Here is an 18,718-nt window from a genome sequence, read left to right on the forward strand (position 1 = left end):
AGCATTTAATAATTTTCTTTGCACATAAGAATGCCCATCCTGTTTTAAGGGGAAAATTCGATGCTCTTCTTGTATTATCATATAATAATCTTAAGAATTTACTTCTGCATATGAATAACAATTGAATATTTGGGCGTGGGCAGATGACACAATTTTCCTCCTTCCTGTATTTTATGTTTCTGAACTGTACTTCTGAACTTATATGTTAAAGAGTTGTGGCCTATTGCCTCCAAATACATCAATTGATTAATTTATGAATACTGGAAGAAAAGTTAAAAATAGTCATGGACAATCCTATGAAAATAACTGAAGATTCATTTAATATTTTTAGACTTAAATCTCTATAAAATCTGGACATGCCAAAGAGATTATATCTGGGTCCACCAGAAGATGCAGCACCAACACTTAAAAACTAATAGGGAGAGATCCTGCAGTCAGCAGAACACTTTAATGCTAAAGCCTGCCCAAGCACTCTGCAGAAAGGTACCAGGCAGTGGACCTGTAGGAAGTATTAGTGATAGGACAACCCTCAGCCTTCTAATTGCTCAAATGTGCTGCTCACACAGATGGTGGTGATACTGAATAGTTAAGAACTGCTAGTAGAGAGAAGCAGAAACTAACTTAATTCATATTATTTACAAATAGAGAATGTTCTCAGCTAATGGGCTGAAAAAGAGTTATTAGTGCAGAAACGCAGAATTATAACCAGTAAAAGATTTAAAAACTCCTTTATGTTCAAATATAATAAGGACAAAAAAACCCAAATAAACATTTCTCATTTATTTAAAAACACAAATTTCCCAAGCTATGACTTATCTATTAGCATTTATCAGTCTGACTTTATTTTTAAAAGGTCTTAAACACCTAGTAAGAATCAAACAAATAAAAGTGCCAAAGTTTTAAGAAACCATACGCTAACTGAGGATGTTATCTATATTTTCTTGGCCCAATCAATGTTTTTTAAGAGGTGGCGATATTGGCATTTTTCTCTTAAAAGAAATGTTTATACGTAACACTAGCCTGTAGCACAGAGCATCCCACAGAAAAACACGATGCCATTAAAAAACAAACAGGAATCCTGAAAGAGAAAAGAAAGCCTAGTTTGAATACAATAAATTGTACCCAGAGACTCCCTTCCCATTATTCTTTAGGACAACCAGAGAATCCTGACCTGGACCCTTAGCCCAGCTGGGTAAGAAAAGACCTCAAACTGCTAAGTACTAAAAATATTACTTGTGATACTTTCCCAATTACCTGTAATTGTCTTCTCTTAACAAATGTCAATTTCTTAAGATGACTTGTTTGTATAAGCTCCAGACTGTCAATATATTCTAACAATAAATTTATTATTCATACAATTAATTATAATACATAATTAATATCCATTTCGCTAGAGAAATTTAAAATATACATTCAATTGTAGCCAAGTTCTAGTCTTAAAAAGAGGTACTCAATCCCTTTTCTTCTGAGTTCATTTCTCCAGAAGACCAGTCCTTAAGGACTTCTGGAGTCGAGCGATATTGGCATCCAGCGCTGCAAGGCCATTTCGGAAGTCTTGTTCATCTCGAGAAGTGAACGTTGAAAAAGAGGAGATGCTCCAGTCAGACGTCAAGTCAGAATTAAAAAAGCTACCATCGGAGACAGCACTACTTTTCACTTGAATGCTGCCGCTCTGACAAGTAGAGGGGCCATGACACGCCGCCAGTTCTGGTGGCTCCTGAGGGGCGGCAGGTATCTTACAGATGGCTTCCTTTATTTTCTTGAGGAGCTGCTTGTCTTCCATATCAGGTGTTCTGGAAAGTTTCTCAGGGGTATCTTCTGCTTCCTTTTTGGAAGAGGAACCAACTCCGGGTGCACACGATTTATTTTCTTTTTCAGAGACAAGTCCACTGTTGCTGACCAGCTGCGGTGAAGCCACAGTGATCTGTGGCTGGGGGGATAATCTCTTAGATAATGGTGATTTCTTTTTAGAAGTGCTTCTAGCAAATGGAATGTAAATTGTATTATCCAAATTACACTCATCGTCTATTAAAGTTGTGATTTCACTCTCATCAGAATCCTGTTTTGAAAGGGTAGGAATGTTCCCAGGGGCTGATACTTCCTCCTTGTTCCTTGTGTTACCATGCTGAGGGCTTTTGGAGGGCAGAACATTTTCGTAAGGTCTACCTGGTTCTATGTTCTCCTCATTGTTAACTGTAGAAAGTGGCTGTGAATGTATGAAAGCGTGATCTGTTTCTAACTTACTTAGGTAGCTCATTATGGAAGTGTGAGCTGGGATTGGGTCACACTTGGGTTGTTTTTCATAAATGTTCAAAAGTGATTTGGTAAGATTATTTCCAGACTTGCAGCGAGCACTGTCCATACTAAGATCTGAGAGAAGCTTTGCCATACTGCTCTGTAAAGTTCTGTTAAGAAGAATTCAGTACACTAATTATTCTTTTTACTGGTTTCTTTCATTTATTTGTTTATACAGCTTCTTTAAAAGAAAGGATCTGAGGCAAGCACCTGGTTCATAACATTGAAAAAAAGTAACTAAAAGCAAAATTCAAGGAATGAACTCTGGAATGAGTACATTACAATAAAATCAATCAAAGATCTCAGTCTGTATCAAATCTAATATTATGATATTTAGAAATAGAGGCTCAGTATTTTTTTCTCTTAGGGTATAAAATGCTTTATTTTTGAGCAACATTGTAAAATGGTGTGAATTCTGTTAGTAATTAAGCTATTTCTCTCCATTCAAAAGATATATGCAAAGGACACTGGAACAATACTGGGAAAAAAGGATAGTTAGAGATAAATTCTGGTATAATTAGGTATGACCAGCAGCTAGGTACCAGAAGTGTGGCATACGAAAAACCACTCAGGGTCACATACTATCATCGCTAGCTGTGATCTTGGGTAAGTCACTCAACCTTTCTGAATCTCAAGTTCCTCAATTGCAAAGTGAAGGTATCTACTTCAGAATTACAACGAACATCAAATAAGATAAAATATGAGGGTAATGTGCTTATTATCATTAGCACAGCTTCAGGCTATATGGGTGTTCATTTGATGGCAGCTTTTATTAGCAGACCTATTAAAGCCATTTTCTATCAACCTTTTGGACTTTTTGAATTGAACCATATATATTTTCTTACGTATCGATAAGAAAAGAAATACATCAATTTTTTAAAAGATACAAAGGACATTAACAGGAAATTTTCAAAGATTAAAAGTAGCCAGTAAGCATATCTTAAAAGTTCAACTTTTAAGTAGAGAAATTCAAATTTTGAAAATGTGATTATTTTGGAGGAGGCCTATCAAATTAACATAGTAAAATAAGAATAATACCCACTGTCAGAGAAGCTTGAAGAAGCAGGTACTATCAGTGGGACACGTACACTGGTATAACCCTTCCCGAGAGCAAACTGGCAATCCATCAGAAGACTTAAATATTTGTATATCTCACATTTTTGGATCCACTAATTTGCACTTCTAGGAACTCATCCTATATATATATACCAAGAGGCTGTACCCAAGATATACTTGCAAAGATATAATTTATAATAGAAAATAGGTGGATTTAGTATCTTTATCTTCAAATAGAGTAGAATGATTTAGGTAAATTATGCTCTAATTGTACCATAGCTATTTATAGTTGTGTTGTAAGGAATATTTGTTGGGTCCATTATATAAGGTTAAATTTAAAAGAGCAGTCCATAAATAACATAGATACAATACTATTTTTTTTGTAAAAACAGTCACACACGGCCAAATAAAATACTAAGAGGAAATCTATATTAAACAGCAGTGATTATATCTCTGGATATAGAATGAGTGGGTTTTTTCCTACAGAAGGAAAAATAAATTTTTTTCTAACCTGGCTTACTTACTACACTGTCATCTTAAACATACTTTGAGTTCTGACTGCTCTTCAAATGGTTATGGTTCTTACCACTTTTCCTCATGCCTTTTCAAAAAGCCAATGAGCTATTACTAAAAGAAAAAAATATGTTGTATGAACATATCTTTAAAAAAATTCTGAAATGATCCACTAATTAATTTGATCAGACTATATACTGGAACTTTCATTTTTATTTGTTTTTAGAAAAGGAATACTTATGTTGAGGTTTCTTTCCAGACTTAAATAAAAGTGTTATCTTCACTGTGAACAAAATCAGTGATGAAGAAAGGGAGAAAGGGACAATGACATTAATAAGAGTTTAATCTCTGGAAATTAATAGCAATCATTAAGCATCCGATTTATAAACAAAATGTGACTCACCATTATCTCTGAAACTAAAAGAAAAATCTCTGTAAGTAAAGAAATGACAGTATGTCAAAAATTTAAAGGAAGCAATACGAGCACCTGAATCGCTACAAAGTAGATATATTTCTGTTTCTATTATATGGGAGACACTATTTAAATACACTGATTTTTAATGCTTAGAAAATGGACACATTTTTACAAGAAATGCAAGGTTCTCAGCTACTTATAAAAATATACTAATTTAAATAACTATCAGCACTAAGAGTGCTCTTAGAAGCTATTAGAATATTTACTACTTATTTACTGAAAATCTATTAATTTCCTCACATTTTAATGGTTTTGTAACATGTGTTGTAGTGAATTTTTGAAAAAGTGATAAGGGTATATTTCAAAATTATTCAAGGTTTCAGAAAGGAGAGAGAGCGACGGTTTAGGGTGTTTGTTTAAAACTCCTATGCGTACCTTCTAGTCCCACTATCCTTCCACAACATTCTGAAAAAGGCATTTAGAAATTTTTTGCAATCTTTAAGAGGTTACTTAAAACATGTGCAAAAAAGCATCCATCCTTCTTACTGCAGTGTACGACTACAGGGAAGATGGAAGGGAGCTGAACGTGAAGATTTAGCTGTGCTGTCAGATGGTGCCGCTTTACCCTCTGGCAAAAGTAAAACTAAAGTGGTCACAGTAGCCCAGCTATAGTATTGGAGATGTTCCTAATTAACTGAATTGCACAGGGTATCACCAAACACAGTGTAAATCACCAACGTGGGTGAATTTTGATATAATTAAGCTCAACTACCAACTTTTTGTTTTGTTTTGACAAAACAAAAACTACCATCCATGGGTATACTTGGCATTTTGAAGTTCTTACTGAATCTTCAGAAAATGTAGGGGTAGTACTAAACTCTGTAAGACATTGTGCTAATTTAAGCTTGCCCACCATGTTTCTATAATCATTTAAAGAGACCCGCTAATCTAACAGGTGAGCTAGTAGTCAAGACACAGGATTTATGCCCAGCGTGAGAAGAAAACGTCCTTGACAACAATGGAAAAAACTGACAGAAAAATTCTTGGAGTCTTAAGAGTGTAAAACATTTACACCTAATATTTCAGACACAGTCTTCTAAAAGCAGATAATATACAAGAAGTAATAACCTTTTTCATTTCCTATGCTTCTATGTTAGGGTGAGTGTTAAGAAAAGGCTCTACTAGCAAACAAATCCTTTTTCATTCCTAGTGAAAAGGCAGACTGTGTTATTTTGAAAGAATGAGCAGGTACAAAGTTAGAAGAATCTCTCAAAAACACATCATCTTCTCAGAGAGAAGCTGTCCTTTCCAAAAGAGAAAGCAAGGCTCAAGAGGGAAACTAACATCTTGGCTCAAGTCCCAGCTTGGGCCCCAACTAGCTGTGAAAGGCAGGCAAGTCCTTTCATTTCTTTGCGCTTCCATTTATGCTAATTTCTCTAATAATTAAACTATTACTTACTCTGAAAATTGCCCTTACATCTTTTTTATCAATTTTCTCCACAAATGGACCACTATGTTAAATAGTATTCAGTCAGGGCGCCTGGGTAGCTCAGTCAGTTAAGCGTCCGACTTCGGCTCAGGTCATGATCTCACAGTTCTCGTGGGTTCAAGCCCCATATCGGCTCTGTGCTGACAGCTTGGAGCCTGGAGCCTGCTTCTGATTCTGTGTCTCCCTCTCTCTCTGCCCCTTCCCCACTTGTGCCCTTCCCCACTTGTGCTCTGTCTCTCGAAAATAAATAAATGTAAAAATTAAAAAAAATTAAATAGTAGTCAAGTTAAAAAAAATTTTTTTAATGTTTATTTTTGAGAGAGAGAGAGAGAGAGAGAGGCAGGCAGAGAGAGAGGGAGACACAGAATCCAAAGCAGGCTCCAGGCTCCAAGCTGTCAGCACACAGCCCGACGCGGGGCTCGAACTCCTGAACTGAGAGATCATGACCTGAGCTGAGGTGGGATGCTTTACCGACTGAGCCACCCAGGGGCCTCTTCAGTCAAGTTTATTCTTAAAAAAGGCTGTATATGGGGCGCCTGGGTGGCTCAGTCGGTTGAGTGTCCGACTTCGGCTCAGGTCATGATCTTGAGGTCTGTGAGTTCGAGCCCCGCATCAGGCTCTGTGCTGTCAGCTCAAAGCCTGGAGCCTGCTTCGGATTCTGTGTCTCCCTCTCTCTCTGCCCCTCCCCCGCTCATGCTCTGTCTCTCTCTCAGTCAAAAATAAATAAAACATTAAAAAAATTTTTTTTAATTAAAAAAAAAGGCTGTATCTTCCTATATACATCATCAAAGCACTAGAATAAGCTTTTAGCTTGATGACATGGATATTTAGCAACTAAAATAGTTACATATTTTTGTATTTACACATATATATTTGGAATATAATATACAATAAGTGTTTGATGAATAAATGAATAAGTAAATGAATCCATCCATTCATCCCTACATCTCTCAGGTAAAACAAAACAAAACAAAACAAAACAAAACAAAACAAAACAAAACAAAACAAAACAAACATCTGGTTGTTGAACAAAGGTTCACTCAGACTAGCAGTTACGAGGAAGTGTTACCAGGAATAAACTATTTTAGCTAAGGACATACCATGTGCAAGAGAGAAAACCTGGCTAGGGATTAAGAGATGTGAGTTCTAGTCCTTGCTTATTAACTTTCTATTAATATTTAACTTGTATGGTCCCAGTTTCCCCATCTATGAAAATGCATTTATTAAAATCTTTCCATCATAGATGAGGAGACAAAATGATAGATATGAGAGAGAGAAGACTTTGGGGAAAAAAAATCAAAGTATACTATTAATAAAAGATAAACCAGTTTCTGATTTCATGCTCATAAAGGAGCTAGATTTAGTAGTATGAAAAAAAAACATTTTGAGAAGAAAAACAATTTCTCAGGCAACTAAATCCTCTGCTGCACTTTCTGCGAGAGGCTGAACACCACACCCCTTAATGAGGAGATGCTCCCAGGGACACCTAAGCAACTGCTCATGGAACCTGACCATGCTGAGTGGCTATCCTATTTTTCTCTTCCAAATGGATTATATGCCATAGGTATGTTTTAAAAAACATTTATTGAGGGGCATCTGGGTGGTTCAGTCAGTTAAGCGTCCGACTCTTGGTTTTGGCTCAGGTCATGATCTCACAGTTCCTGAGTTTGAGCCCTGAGTCGGGCCTTGTGCTGACAGCGCGGAGCCTACTTGGGATTTCTCTCTCTCTCCCTCCCCAGCTTGATCTCTCTCTCTCTCTCTCTCTCTCAAAAAAATAAATAAATAAATAAAAATAAACATTACAAAAATTAAAAATAAATTTTGTTATATAATTTACTATAAAATTCACCCCTTTAAAGTGTGCAACTGAGTTTTTAATATATTCATACAGTTATATAATCATTACCTCTTTCCAATTTCAGAACATTTTCATTACCCTAAAAAGAAACTCTGTATCCATCAGCACTCACTCCTCCTTCTTCCCCTTTTCTCTCAGCCCTTGGCAACCATCAATCTATTTTTTGTCTCCATGGGTTTGCCTATTCTGAACACTTCATATTAAGTGGAATAATACAATATGTGGTCTTTTGTGACTGGCTTCTTTTACCATAAATACTTGGTAATAACAGAGTTTTCATCCCAAAAGTAGTCCTCAAAAAAGAGGAGATGCTTTTCTTTGGAGACTTTATAAAGGCTTTCATAAGGGGGACATTCTCTCACTTTTACTTTGAATAAGAGTGGTATAAGCCAACATTTTAGAAACTCTGACTAGAGCCTAATTAATTATAACACTACATGGATACACAAGTGTCTTGTTTTTCCCTATTGTTCAATAAATATTTGAATGAAATATGAATGTGGAAAAAAAACAGTATTTCTATGTTCATATAGCTTATATAGAATCATTTCAAATATATTTATAAAATTAAATAGATTAAGTATTATAGATACATTACTATTTTCATCTATTTTCCTAAGTGTGTCATTCAAAATGGATCTTCTCATTTGAAATATGAAGATTATTTTATATTCAAAATTATTTTATATCTGAACTATGAACTTCCAGTATCATTCAAGTGTATGGTCAGATCTAATGATATTCAGGCCTAAAATAACAGACTTCTCTAGGATTTAAGTAAGTAGTTGGAAATCCAATTCTTAACAAATGTCTCAAGAGAAAATTGTACTTTTAAAGTACATATCAGGTAAAAATTGAGTGCAGTGGTATTATTGATTTGAGAAAAGACATATTTGGGAACAAAGGGCTCTTAGGGGTTGCTGCTGACTCCCTCACTTCACTGATGAAATAACTGAGGCTCACAGAGGCTACATGACTTTCCCAAGATCATCTGGCATGAGGGCTTACTGTGCTCAGTGCTTCATGTGAGTTATTTCTTAGTGTTCCCATCAACCCTAATCATGCTCCACGTTAAAGCTGAGGTTTATAGAGGTTAAATAACTTGGTTAAAGCCATACAGCTAGCATAGGGTAGAAATGGGATTCCATTCAGGTCTCTCTGGCGTCAGAACCAGAGGGCTCTTAACAATTTGCTAAGTGAGTCTTCAGCTTATGTACATATAATAAGCTGAAGCTCTTTACAAGAGCCCTTTTCTTGGAATCACATGGTTTAGAAAAGCATTGAGCCAGGTTTGGCATTTCTAAACCTAATTGGAGCAGAAGAAAACATCATTAGAAATTAGCAAAAACATCGACAAGAGAGAAAGGGGAAAGAGAGCAGACCTAAAATCATTTTTGAAGTCATAAGTAATCTGACAAGAGGCATGTTATTCAAATGAAATCAATATTACCTTGTTAATTCTCTCAGTCGGGTCACCTCAGCGTCACGCTGACGTAATGTTATTCCCAATATTTGATTTTCCTTTTCAGCAGCTTCTAACTTAAACCGGGAGCTTTTCACATTGACTAAGGCTTCCTCCAACTCTGAAACCACAATAAAATTTCAGTTTCCTTTTCCTTTTTAAAAAATGTGACCACAACTATAGTTCAAATACATACCAATTTTTATTCTTGTTGTCTCAATGTCAAATTGCTGTTTATTTTCAAGTAAAGTTTGCTCTTTCTCTTTAAATATACCAGCAAATTTTTTGTTTTCATCTTTCTGATTTTCAATTACTTTTAAAAGTTCTTCATTTTTATTCTGTAGTAATTCCTGGCTCTTCAGTGACTCCTGTAATTGGTTTTGCAGGGACTTGTTCAATGACTGAAGAGAAAACACTGCAAGACAAAACAGATCAAATCAACGTTTCCCTAATTTTAAAAGCACAAACCTGAAAAAGATCTGTGTATAAAAAGGAAAAGATCTGGAACTTATTGATTTGTTTAACCATTGTATGTTTGAGCAGTTCCACGTAAATATTAAATATATTTCTAAAATTTGATGCAGAGATCATACCTTTCTTCTCCAACTGATATTTTGGGCATTAAGATTTTTTTTTTTTTACCTTTGTTAATGAAAGAATAATACATGCACAAAGTAAAAAGAATTCAAACACGACGAAATACCAATTACCAAATTATTCTCAGTGAAGAATCTCCCTTCCCACCCCACCTCCACTCTCCTCCCAAAGGCAACCACAATTAACTTTGGTATCTTTCTGGAAAAACACTTGTGCATATAACATATATATTTAAACAGAGATGAATAACACTTTTTCTCCCATAAGATTAATATGTAATTAGCATATAGATCTATCACATTCTTTTTAATGTCTGTAAAAGTATATGGCACCATTCATTTAATAAATACAGTCTTGAGTGAAGACTTACTATGTGTGAGGCACGGAATTAGAACTTGGACATACAGTAATGAATAGCAGAGACATAGCTGGTGCTCTCAAAGAGCTGATAACAAACAAGTAATCATAAATAGCGATAAATGCTTTCAAGAAAACAATAAGGCAAATGGTCAGAGACTAAAAAGATATAAGCTATTTAGAATGGCAACTACCAATCTCCTCATTTCCCTGTTTGCCCCTCTCTCCCACATATCTCCACCCCCACTGTTTATTCATAGTGGAATCAGAGTGACTTTTTCCAAGATTACTCTGGTAAAGATGAACACTTTTATGAAGTGTGTGTTCTGTTGGGTACTCGTATTTTTCTTATTGCTTTGTAAGAGCTATTTATATATTAAGAAAATTAAGCCTTTGTTATATCATGTATTATGAAAAAATTGTCTCCATTTTATTAATGCACTTTGAATGTGTTTACAATTTTGCCATGCAGAAAATGACAAAAAATTCTGAGAACAAATCTTTTCAGTCTTTTCCTTTGTGTCATCTGAGTTTTGTCAAGTTTAGGAAAAGATCCCAAGAATAAAAAAAACAAACAAATTGTTCTAATCTTTTCCTTGTTAATAGTAGTTTTTTTCTTTTTCCTAATATTTTAAGCTTTAGGATCCATAAGCACAATTTGGCAATATCTGTCAAAATTCGACTGACTCATTAATTCTACAGCTATTATCTACAAAATGCTCACACATGTGCACAAAGACACACGTACAAGATTTTCACTGTACCACTGTTTGCACTGGGAAAATACCTAGATAGCTACCATCAGAGGACTTCAAATGCATAATGCTAGAAGCAACATAAGCAGAATATTCAAATAGTTCTTAAACAGAATCTATGTATTTTGATACAGAAAAATGCGCACTACAGGTTTTACTGGAAGGGGGAGCTAAGATGGCAGCATAGCAGGAGGACCCTAGGCCTGCCTTATCCCTCGAACATAGCTGAGTAACTATCAAATCATTCTGAATACACAAGAAATTGACCTGAGGACTGACAGAACAAACTGTACAACTGGAGGGAGAAAAGAGGCCACATGGAGGAAGGTAAGAAGTGCAGAGACATGGTTTGGGGGAGAAACAGATCACGGGTGCTATGGAAGCAAAGGAGCCCTTACATACAAGGAGAACACTTTCACAAAGCCATTGGCTGGGAAAACGAGACGGGCTGATTTTCAGGAGTTTTTGCAATCAGTGGGGCACAAAGACTGGAGTTTTAGAGGTCTACCAGCTTGGCTGGGAAGAGAGACCTGAGGGGGCTGCCCTACTCCTGGAAAGAAGGCAGGCAAGCAACCCCGGGGCAAATGGCATGATCTGGGGATCGCCTAAGGCGCATTGGGAGAGACCGTTCCTACTTCTTGGAGCACATCTGTGAGAGGTGACGTTGCTTCTCCCGGGACAAAAGAGCTGGTGGGTGCCATTTCTCTCCCTTGCCCTCAGCATAGGTACAGACACCTGCTGAGGGAAGCTAACCTGGATACCGGCTGTTTAGCCTGCTCCAAATCCCATGCCCCTGAGCTCCAGCACAACTGCCCTTCTCAGTCAAATCTGCATCACCCCCAGCAAGGCAAGACTCTCACCCTGAAGACCAGTGCAGGCCCCCCTCCACAGCACTTCCTTGAAGTTTGGAATTTTAAAAGTCAGCAGGTTTGGCTGGGATAGAGACCAAAGTGCACTGTGCTGCCCCAGACAGGCAAGCAAACTACAGACAAGCAGTGTGAAAACAGTGATCTGAAAAACACCTGAGAGGTACAAGGGGAAATCACTCACTCTTCTGGGAGTGCTTCTCTGAGAGCACCAAGCACCGAGTACCCTCTCCAGGACAAAGGAGCTGGCTGGAGCCATTTCCTTCCTCTACCCATAGGCATAAACCAACTTCAAAAAAAAAAAAAAAAAAAAAGCACAGCACCAACACTGGCTCCTTAATCTGCTTACACGAAGACCTGTCCTCCTGTGCTCTGTGTGTACTGCTTTTCTCAGGCAAGTTTAAGGACCAGTGCAGTAGGCCCTTCCCCAAGAACACCAGCACAAACCCTGCACACATCAGGTCTACTGACCATAGAGTTCTGCAAAGCATCAGTTCTAGTGGAAGTAGAATCAAGTCTCATTTGGGGCGCCTGGGTGGCGCAGTCGGTTAAGCGTCCGACTTCAGCCAGGTCACGATCTCGCGGTCCGTGAGTTCGAGCCCCGCGTCGGGCTCTGGGCTGATGGCTCAGAGCCTGGAGCCTGTTTCCAATTCTGTGTCTCCCTCTCTCTCTGACCCTCCCCCGTTAATGCTCTGTCTCTCTCTGTCCCAAAAATAAATAAACGTTGAAAAAAAAAAAAAAAAGAATCAAGTCTCATTTAAGAAGGAGGCCAGACACCTAGATAAAACTGACCACACTCTAGCCAAGGTCCAAGCACTGCCCACTGCAGGTAAGGAGAACCTCTGCAGAGGACTGACCTAAGGGATAGAGCAGCCAAAACACATTAGTGGAGTGCATGTAGCACACACCAGAGGCACTCCCTGAAGCACCAGGCCCTACATACTATATACCCTCTTCATAAAGTCATTACTCTCAGGAGCAGGAAACACAACAGGCTTTTCTAACACACAGAAGAAGACAGAGACCTAGACAAAATGCCAAGATGGAGGAATTCATCCCAAAAGAAATAACAAGAAATGGTCATGGCTAGAAATCTAATTGAAACAGATATAAGTAATAAGACTGATGGAGATTTTAAAATAACAGTCATAAGGATACTCCCTGGGCTTGAGAACAGCATGGAAGATATCAGGGAAACCCTTACTACAGAAATAAGAGTTAAAAAACAATCAGACAGATATGAAAAATGCAATAACTGAGATTCGAAACAACCTGGATGTAATGACCACAAGGATGGAAGGATGAATAAGTGATACAGCAGATAGAATTATGGAAAATAATTGGGCTGCCTGGGTGGCTCAGTCAGTTAAGCATCCGACTCTTGATCTGGGCTCAGGTCACGATCTCATGGTTCGTGAGTTTGAGCCCCACATCAGGCTCCATGCTGTCAGCTTGGGATTCTGTCTCTTCCTTTCTCTGCCCCTCTCCTGCTTGCACACCCACGTTCTCCCTCAAAACAAATAAACAAAAACTTAAAAAAAAAAAGAATTATGGAAAACAATGAAGCTGAACAAAAGAACGAAGAATGATGAATCATGAGAGTAGACTTGGGGAACTCAGTGACTCCATTAAATGTAGTAACATTTGCATCGTAGGAGTCCCAGAAGAAAAAGAGAGAGAAAAGGGGAAAGAAAGTTTATTTGAGGAAATAACAGCTGAAAACTTCCCTAATCTGAGGAAGGAAACAGACATCCAAATCCAGGAGTTAGAGAGAACTGCTAACAAAATCAACAAAAGTAGGCCAACACCAAGACATATTATATTTAAATTTGCAAAATATAGTGATAAAGAAAAAAATCTAAAACCAGTAGGACAAAAAAGTCCCTAACTTACAAGGGAAGACCCATAAGGTTAGCTGTAGATCTCGCCACAGATCACTCCCTTGGCAAGCCAGAAGGGAGTGGCATGATACATTCTACATGCTGAATGGGAAAAATCTGAAGCCAAGAATACTCTATCCAGCAAGGTTGTCATTCAGAACAGAATGAGTTTCCCAGACAAACAAAAACTAAAGGAGTTCATGAACACTAAACCAGTCCTGCAAAAATATTGAAGGGGCTTCTTTGAGTGGGAAGGACAGATCAAAAGTGGCAAAGACTAGAAAGGAACAGAAAATCTCTAGAAACAATGATAAAACAGGCAATAAAATGGCACTAAATACATATCTATCAATAATTACTCTGAATGTAAATGGACTAAATGTTCTAATCAAGACATAGAGTGTCAGAATGGACTAAAAAAAAAAAAAAAAGACACATCTATATGCTGCCTACAAGAGACTCATTTTAGACCTAAAGACACCTGCAGATTGAAAGTGAGGGGATGGAGAAAGATCTATCATGCAAATGGACATTAAAATAAGCTGGAGTAGCAATACTTCTACCAGACCAACTAGATTTTAAAACAAAGACTGTAACAAGAGATGAAGAAGGGCACTATATCATGATAAAGGGGACTATCCAACAATATCTAACAATTATAAATATTTATGCCCCCAAATTGAGAGAACCCAAACATATAAAACAATTAATAACAAACATAAAGGAACTCATTGATAGTAATACAATAATAGTAAGGGACTTTAACACCCCACTTACACCAATGACAGATCATCTAAGAAGAAAATCAACAAGGAAACAATGGCTTTGAAAGACACCAGACCAGACTGATTTAACAGATATATTCAGAATATTTCATCCTAAAGCAGCAGAATACACATTCTTTTTGAGTGCACATGGGTCAGTCTCCAGAATAGATCACATACTAGGTCACAAATCAGGCTTCAACAAGTACAAAAAGATTGAGATCATACCATGCATATTTTCTGACCACAATGCTATGAAACTTGAAGTCAACCACAAGAAAAAATTTGGGAAGACCACAAATATAAGGAGGTTAAACAAATGCTACTAAAGAATGAATGGGTCAAGCAGGAAATTAAAGAAGAAATAAAAAAATACATGGAAACAAATGAAAATGAAAACATGATGGTCTAAAACCTTTGGGATGCAGCAAAAGTGGTCATAAGAGGGAAGTATATAGCAATACAGGCCTACCTCAAGACGGAAGAAAATTCTCAAATAAACAACCTAACCTTACACCTAAAGGAGCTAAAAACAACAACAACAACAAAAAATGAATCCTAAGGCCAGCAAAAGAAGGGAAATAATAAAGAATAGAGTAGAAATAAGTGATAAAGAAACTGGAAAAACAAAACCCAAAACCAGAACAAATCAATGAAACCAGGAGCTGGTTCTTTGAAAAAATTAATAAACTTGGTAAATCCCTAGCCAGACTTATCAAAACAAAAGAGAAAGGACCCAAATAAACAAAATCATAAATGAGAGAAGAGAAATAACAACAAATATCACAGAAATACAAATAATTATAAAAGAATATTATGAAAAACTATATGCCAACAAATTAAGACAATCTGGAAGAAATGATAAGTTCCTAGAAACATATAAACTACCAAAACTGAAACAGGAAGAAATAGAAAACTAGAACAGACAGATACCAGCAAAGAAACTGGATCAGTAATAAAAAATCTTCCATGGAGCGCCTGGGTGGCGCAGTCGGTTAAGCGTCTGACTTCAGCCAGGTCACGATCTCGCGGTCCGGGAGTTCGAGCCCCGCGTCAGGCTCTGGGCTGATGGCTCAGAGCCTGGAGCCTGTTTCCGATTCTGTGTCTCCCTCTTTCTCTGCCCCTCCCCCATTCTTGCTCTGTCTCTCTCTGTCCCAAAAATAAATAAACGTTGAAAAAAAAAATTTAAAAAAAAAATAAAAAATCTTCCAAAAAGCAAAAGTCCAGGGCAAGAGGGCTTCACAGGCAAATTCTAGCAAACATTTAAAGTTATAAATTTAATAGTTATAATATAAATATATATAATATAACTATAAATATAAATTTAAATTTATAAAAAGACTTAATACCTATTCTTCTTAAACTATTCTAAAAAATAGAAAAGGAAAGAAAACTTCCAAACTCATTCTATGGGGCCAGCATTACCCTGATTCCAAAACCAGACAAAGACTCCACTAAAACAAAGAACTACAGGCCAGTATCCCTGATGAAGATGGCTGCAAAAATTCTCAACACATTGCTAGCAAATCAAATCCAACAGTACATTAAAAGAATCATTCACCATCATCAAGTGGGATTTATTCCTGGGATGCAATAATGGCTCAATATTTGCAAATCAACCAATGTGATATATCACATTAAGAAGAGAAAGGATAAGAACCATATGATCCTCTCAATAGATGCAGAGAAAGCATTAGACAAAGTACAATATCCATTCATAATAAAAACTCTCAACAAAGTATAGATGGAGGGAACATACCTCAACATAATAAAGGCCATATACAAAAGAACCCACAGCTGATATCATCCTCAATGGGGAAAAACTGCAAGCTTTTCCTCTATATAGTCAGGAACAAGACAGGAACAAGTCCACTCTCACCCTGTTATTTAACATAATACTAGAAGTCCTAGCCTCAGCAATCAGACAACACGAAAAAATAAAGGCATCCAAATCAGCAAGGAAGAAGTCAAACTCTCACTATTTGTAGATGACGTTGATATACTCTATGTGGAAAACCCAAAAGACCACCAAAAAAATTGCTAGAACTGATACATGAATTCAGTAAAGTCTCAGGATACAAAATCAATGTACGGTAATCTGTTGTACTTCTATACACCAACAATGAAACAGCCAAAAGAGAAATCAAGGACTCGATCCCATTTATAATTGCACCAAAAACCGTAAGATACCTAGGAATAAACCTAACCAAAGAGGTTAAAGATTTGTATTCTGAAAACTATAAAACACTAATGAAGGAAATTCAAGACAACACAAAGCAATGGAAAAACATTCCATGTTCATGGATTGGAAGAATAAATATTGTTAAAATGTCTATACTACCCAAAGCAATCTACACATTTAATGCAATGCCTATCAAAATACCACCAGCATTTTTCACAGAGCTAGAACAAAAAATCCTAAAATTTGTATGGAACCACAAAAGACCCCGAATAGCCAAAGCAAAGCAAATGCAAAGCAAAGCAAAGAGGAGGCATCACAACTTCAGACTTGAAGTTATATTACAAAGCTGTAGTGATCACAACAGTATGATACTGGCAGAAAAACAACACAAAGATCGATGGAACAGAATAAAAAACCCAGGAATAAACCCACAACTGTACGGTCAACTAATCTTCAACAAAGCAAGAAAGAATATCCAATGAAAAAAAGTCTCTTCAACAAATGGCGTTGGCAAAACTGGACAGCAACATGCAAAAGAATGGAACTGGACTGCTTTCTTACATCATACACAAAAATAAATTCAAAACAGATGAAAGACCAAATGTGAGACAGGAAACCATCAAAATCCTAGAGGAGAACATAGGCAGTAACCTCTTTAACATCAGCCATGGCAACTTCTTACTATATATGTCTTCTGAGGCAAGTGAAACAAAAGCAAAAATAAACTATTGGGACTACTTCAAAATAAAAAGCTTCTGTACAGTGAAGGAACAATCAACAAAACTAAAAAGCAACTTACACAGTGGGAGAAGATATCTGCAAATGACATATTGGTTAAAGGATTAGTATCCAAAATACATAAAGAACTCACAAAATTGAACACCCAAAAAACAAATAATCCACTTAAAAAATGGGCAGAAGAAATGAGTAGACATTTTTCCAAAGATGACATACAGATGGCTAACAGAAAAGATGCTCAACATCACTCATCATCAGGAAAATACAAATCAAAACTATAATGAGAGGGGTGCCTGGTCAGTTAAGCTTCTGACTGTTGATTTCAGCTCAGGTTGTTCTCTCAATGTTTTGGGAGTTTGAGCCCCACATGGGGCCCCATGCTGAGAGTGCAGAGTCTGTTTGGGATTCTCTCTCTCCCTCTTTCTCTGCCCCTCCCCTGCTCACACATGCACACTCTCTTTCTCTCTCTCAAAATAGATTTAAAAAACCCAATGAGGTATCACCTCACACCTGTCAGAATGGCTAAAATGAACCACACAGGAAACAGGTGTTGGTGAGGTTGCAGAGAAAGGGGAACACTCTTACACTGTTGGTGGGAATGCAAACAGGTGCAGCCTATCTGGAAAACAGTATGGAGGTTCTTCAACGAGTTAAAAATAAAGCCAAGAGTGCCTGGGTGGCTCAGTTCGTTAAGCACCCACTTCGGCTCAGGTCATGATCTCATGGTTCATGGGTTTGAACCCCACATCAGGCTCTGTGCTGACAGTTCGGAGCCTGGAGCCTGCTTCCGATTCTGTGTCTCCCTCTTTCTTTGCCCCTCCCCCACTTGCACTCTGTTTCTCTTTCTCTCAAAAATAAAAATAAACATTAAAAAAATATAAATAAATAAAATAACACTATCCTATGATCCAGCAACTGCACTACTATGTATTAACCCAAAAGATACAAAAATACCGATTCAAAGAGATACATGCACTCTGTTGTTTACAGCAGCCTTATCAACAACAGCCAAATTATGGAAAAAGCCCAAATGGCCATCTACTGATGAATGGATAAAGAAGATGCGGTGTGTGTGTATGTATACACAATGGAATATTACTCAGCCATAAAAAAGAATACAATCTTGCATTTGCAATGACGTGGATGGAGCCAGAGAGTATCAATGATAAACAAAGTAAATCGGTCAGAGAGAGAAAATACCATATGATTTCACTCATATGTGGAATTTAATAAACAAAACAGATGAACATAGGAAAAAAAGGGAGGCAAACCAGGAAACAGACTCTTAACAATAGAGAACAAACTAAGGGTTACTGGAGGAGAGGCAGGTGGGAGAATGGGTTAAATTGGTGATGGGTATTCAGGAGGGCACTTGTTGTGATGAGCACTGGGTATTGTATGTAAGTGATGAATCACTAAATTTTATATCTGAAACTAACAATACACTGTATACTAACAAACTGGAATTTAAATAAAAACCTGAACAAGAAA

At 37.1% G+C, this 18,718-nt stretch overlaps 1 protein-coding gene across 4 annotated transcripts in view; it reads right to left on the bottom strand.

The window, feature by feature from the left end:
- Window positions 1-759: 759 nt before the first annotated feature.
- CCDC14 (coiled-coil domain containing 14) overlaps window positions 760-18,718 on the bottom strand; it is a 54,319-nt gene continuing 36,360 nt past the window's right edge. For 3 of the 4 annotated variants that reach the window (XM_040484728.1, XM_040484725.1, XM_040484726.1), the window contains 3 exons: window positions 9,285-9,503; window positions 9,077-9,209; window positions 760-2,405 (listed from right to left, as the gene is read on the bottom strand). In XM_040484728.1, coding sequence (XP_040340662.1) covers window positions 1,472-2,405; window positions 9,077-9,209; window positions 9,285-9,503 — 1,286 coding nt within the window. In that variant the 3' untranslated portion in view covers window positions 760-1,471. The remainder of the gene's footprint in view (window positions 2,406-9,076; window positions 9,210-9,284; window positions 9,504-18,718) is intronic. The other variant, XR_005793320.1, reaches the window with a different exon arrangement.

Source organism: Herpailurus yagouaroundi, unplaced genomic scaffold (assembly GCF_014898765.1).
Source record: "Herpailurus yagouaroundi ecotype Mexico unplaced genomic scaffold, PumYag 162, whole genome shotgun sequence".
Taxonomy (NCBI): domain Eukaryota; kingdom Metazoa; phylum Chordata; class Mammalia; order Carnivora; family Felidae; genus Herpailurus; species Herpailurus yagouaroundi.